Below are 3,353 nucleotides of genomic sequence, written 5' to 3' on the forward strand. Positions count from 1 at the left end.
TGAGAGCTGTGTGTGTGTGTGATGCACATGAGAGCTGTGTGTGTGTGTGTGATGCACATGAGAGCTGTGTGTGTGATGCACATGAGAGCTGTGTGTGATGCACATGAGAGCTGTGTGTGTGTGTGATGCACATGAGAGCTGTGTGTGATACACATGAGAGCTGTGTGTGTGTGATGCACATGAGAGCTGTGTGTGTGTGTGATGCACATGAGAGCTGTGTGTGTGTGTGATCATATGAGCAATCCAAGGGGGTGGAATAAATCATGAGCACACAGCAGAGATGACATAGAAGTCCCAGAGTGCACTGCAGGTCGGTGGCCATCAGATAAAAACAAATAGCCCATTGTCTTTGAGGAGAACGACAGCCACACACGCAGGTGAAAAAGCAAAGGGTGCTGGGAGGCACAGCCCTTTGCAAGGTAGCAGCTATCAGTTAAAGGCAAGCTGATGGCCAAGTCGTGAATGAACCTGCTTGAGCGGGAAAGTGGTTAGTGCTTGTGAGGTTGCAGTTCTCAGGATGGCACCAGGAGTTAAACCCACAGGTTACAGAGTCCCCACAGGGTGAAAATTTGGCTGACCAGAGATGAGGGAGAAGAGAAACTGCGGAACCCCACAGGCACCGCCTTCAGTTACACATGAAGCCTGCTACTCGGTGAGAAGCAGCTGGAGCCCATGGTGAGGACGGGGAGTTTGGGGAACCTTCCTAGTGAAGATACAACAAGCCCCAGTGAGTGATGGGTAGGGACTGGGCACAGACAGATCCCAAGGCCAGTGTGAAAACACCAGCCAGGGTGAACCCCATGGGGTGAGGGATGGAGACACTGAGATTAGGGGCTGTGTTATGAAACCCCTTCCTTTCTGCCTGAACCATTTTGTTTTGACTTTTTAAGTTCTTGGAGAAGGCAGCAGCCACACAACCTGCTGCTTTAGTGATCAGGGCTCAGCTCATTTATGGGGTGCAGGAGACCCTATACAGCACCCCACCCCAAGCTGCGTCTGGCCCCACGGTTAGCACATACCTGGCGTCTGGAAGTTGATGCGTCGCATTTCCACAGGGTCCTTGGGGTGATGGGGCGCGAGGTCGGCGTTGTTCAGTAAGCACTTGGTGCGGGGCTCTGAGTCCTTGCGTTTGCTTCAAGGACAGAGAGCCAATGTCAGCACATGCCTGAAGTGTATGTGTACACACTCAGGGACACATGGCCCAGGGCCTACAAACACGAGGTAGGGAATGGGCCATTTATACACTGAACCCTAATTTTATGGAGCCTCAATATTGGATCCTAGACTAACATCAACTTCAGGTCGGGTCCTCGGCCTTAGCTGAGCCCAAATCCAGACAGATCCTTCATTCTATAGACTAAGCTTCAATTCTAGACTGGGCCACAATCCAAGACCCAGATTAATTAAGCTCCAAGCTGACTGAGCCTCAATTTCACCTAAATTCCAATCTCATACTGAGTCTTAATCCCGGGCCCTTACATAGACATGTGTGCCACCTGGAGAATTGAAGTAGCCACATCCCGTGCCCAGCTCCAACTACCTGTCATCCTCCTGCCTCATGCCAGTCCTTACCTGTCAGGTTTGCTGTCCCCAGACCGGATGCAGGTGAGAGAAGGAGAGAATGTCAAGTGAGATTGTGCCAGTCAGACAGAGCCCCGTCTGTGACTACTGTGGCGTCCCAACCCTGCTGACCCCCAGTTTCTGTCAGTTGGTGTTTGCCCTTCACATCTGGACCCCACTCCGAGGAGGTTCCCTCCTGCTTTCTCCGGTCCAGGTGGACGACCCCTCACACCTCATGGTCAAGCGCAGCCCCTCGCCCAGCGCCTGCCCAGCCGCCCGCCCTCGGGGCTCGCTCACTTCTTGTACAGTAGGATGGCGATCACAATGCAGATGATGAAGAGCACGGCCAGCACAGGCCCGATCACCCAGACCAGGCCTTCCTCACCGTCCACCATGGGCTGGGGGTCTGGGTTGTCCAGCTGGAAGGGGTCTGAGAAGGGACTGGCTGCAAAGGTCTGCAGGACAGAGGCAGGGGATGGGCCGTCGTCAGTGCTGGCTACATCCAGACCCCTAGCTGGCCTAGTGCGTCTACCTCTCTATGCTCTCCACCGCCACCACCCTCAAGGATTCTCTCCTCTGGAGCACAGGAAGGACGGGACACCTTTTTTTTTTGAGCTCCTTCTCATCCTTCACAGCCGCAGATAAGGTCCTTTCCTCTAAAGGATGAACCCTTGGGACCCCCACCCCCGCCCTGTGTCCAGTCGGTCTCTCTGTCCAGGCCTGGCCACCTGTGAGCTCACAAAGTCTACGCTTGGCTTTGGGGATCAATTTGGGTCAACCTTAAAGAGAGGTCCACACACCCATTAGCCTAGCAGGATGACTAGAGCAAACCACCAGGTGACCTCTGTGCCTCCATTTCTATACCTATTTCCAGGATGGTAAAGAAGCCTAGCTGCGATGTGGGTGGACACTGCCGAGGACTTACAGGCTCATTCTTCTGCAGTACAGCAAGCACAAAGAGGACATAGCGGTGGCCTGGCTCCAAGCCCCTGTTGTCAAAGCCACCATATTGCTTCTGGTTCCCAGGATGGAAGACAGCTGGCAGGATGGAGAATCGAGCAGCAATGTAGGGCCGAGGTACCTCCAGCTGTCTTGAGTGGCGCAGGCTGCGCCTCTGGAGCCGGGAAATGTCTTGGATAAGCTGCAGAAAAAGTGTCACAAGGGCTCAGAGCTCCTGGGGGACATGGGCATCCCAGTCTGACAGTGTGCAGGCCCTATGGGGATGGATGTGGCCTCACCTCCTCCAGATCCATGTCCTCAGGACTACCTAGCAGGACAGGGAACTGGCCACCTCGAGACTTCCGAAGTGGGACCATCACAATGAAGTAGTTCCTGCGGGCAGATTTCAGTGTCACCTGTGTCCCAGCCCCATGCACACCACACCTCCATGTCTCAGTTCTTAGCTATCTGCTTTCTGCCTACTTCATGGTGTACTAGATCTCTGTCCCATGTATCCTTCAAAGCCCAAGTGTCAGTGCCCACATGATCTTACACCATTTCCCCCACCTCCCAGGCAATACCTTGAGTTCCTCACTGTGGACTCCTAGCTAGGCCTTCCCAATAACCTGAAGCACAGAATTGAATCCTCTCAGAGGCCTAAGGTCACCCAGTGAAGGGTCAGGCTTTGTGGGGACAGTCGCATGAGGTAGGCTCACATGACTCTTGTTGCGGTAAGTGAGGAAATGGAGGCACGGAGAGGGTATGTGGCTGCCTGTCCTGGACCAATCTTAACTGAGCCTCACTTCCGGATGAACCGTCTGACTGAACCGAATCCCAAACTTAGCTCCTGAGTT

General features: G+C 53.9%; 1 protein-coding gene across 1 annotated transcript in view; it reads right to left on the minus strand.

The window, feature by feature from the left end:
- Ptprs (protein tyrosine phosphatase receptor type S) overlaps positions 1-3,353 on the minus strand; it is a 43,687-nt gene that overhangs the window by 7,610 nt on the left and 32,724 nt on the right. The window contains exons 15-19 of the mRNA XM_028756803.1: positions 2,799-2,915; positions 2,486-2,701; positions 1,858-2,015; positions 1,573-1,584; positions 1,020-1,132 (exon numbers count right to left, since the gene is read on the minus strand). Of these exons, the coding sequence (XP_028612636.1) occupies positions 1,020-1,132; positions 1,573-1,584; positions 1,858-2,015; positions 2,486-2,701; positions 2,799-2,915 (616 nt within the window). The remainder of the gene's footprint in view (positions 1-1,019; positions 1,133-1,572; positions 1,585-1,857; positions 2,016-2,485; positions 2,702-2,798; positions 2,916-3,353) is intronic.

Source organism: Grammomys surdaster, unplaced genomic scaffold, assembly GCF_004785775.1.
Source record: "Grammomys surdaster isolate TR1022 unplaced genomic scaffold, NIH_TR_1.0 62, whole genome shotgun sequence".
Taxonomy (NCBI): domain Eukaryota; kingdom Metazoa; phylum Chordata; class Mammalia; order Rodentia; family Muridae; genus Grammomys; species Grammomys surdaster.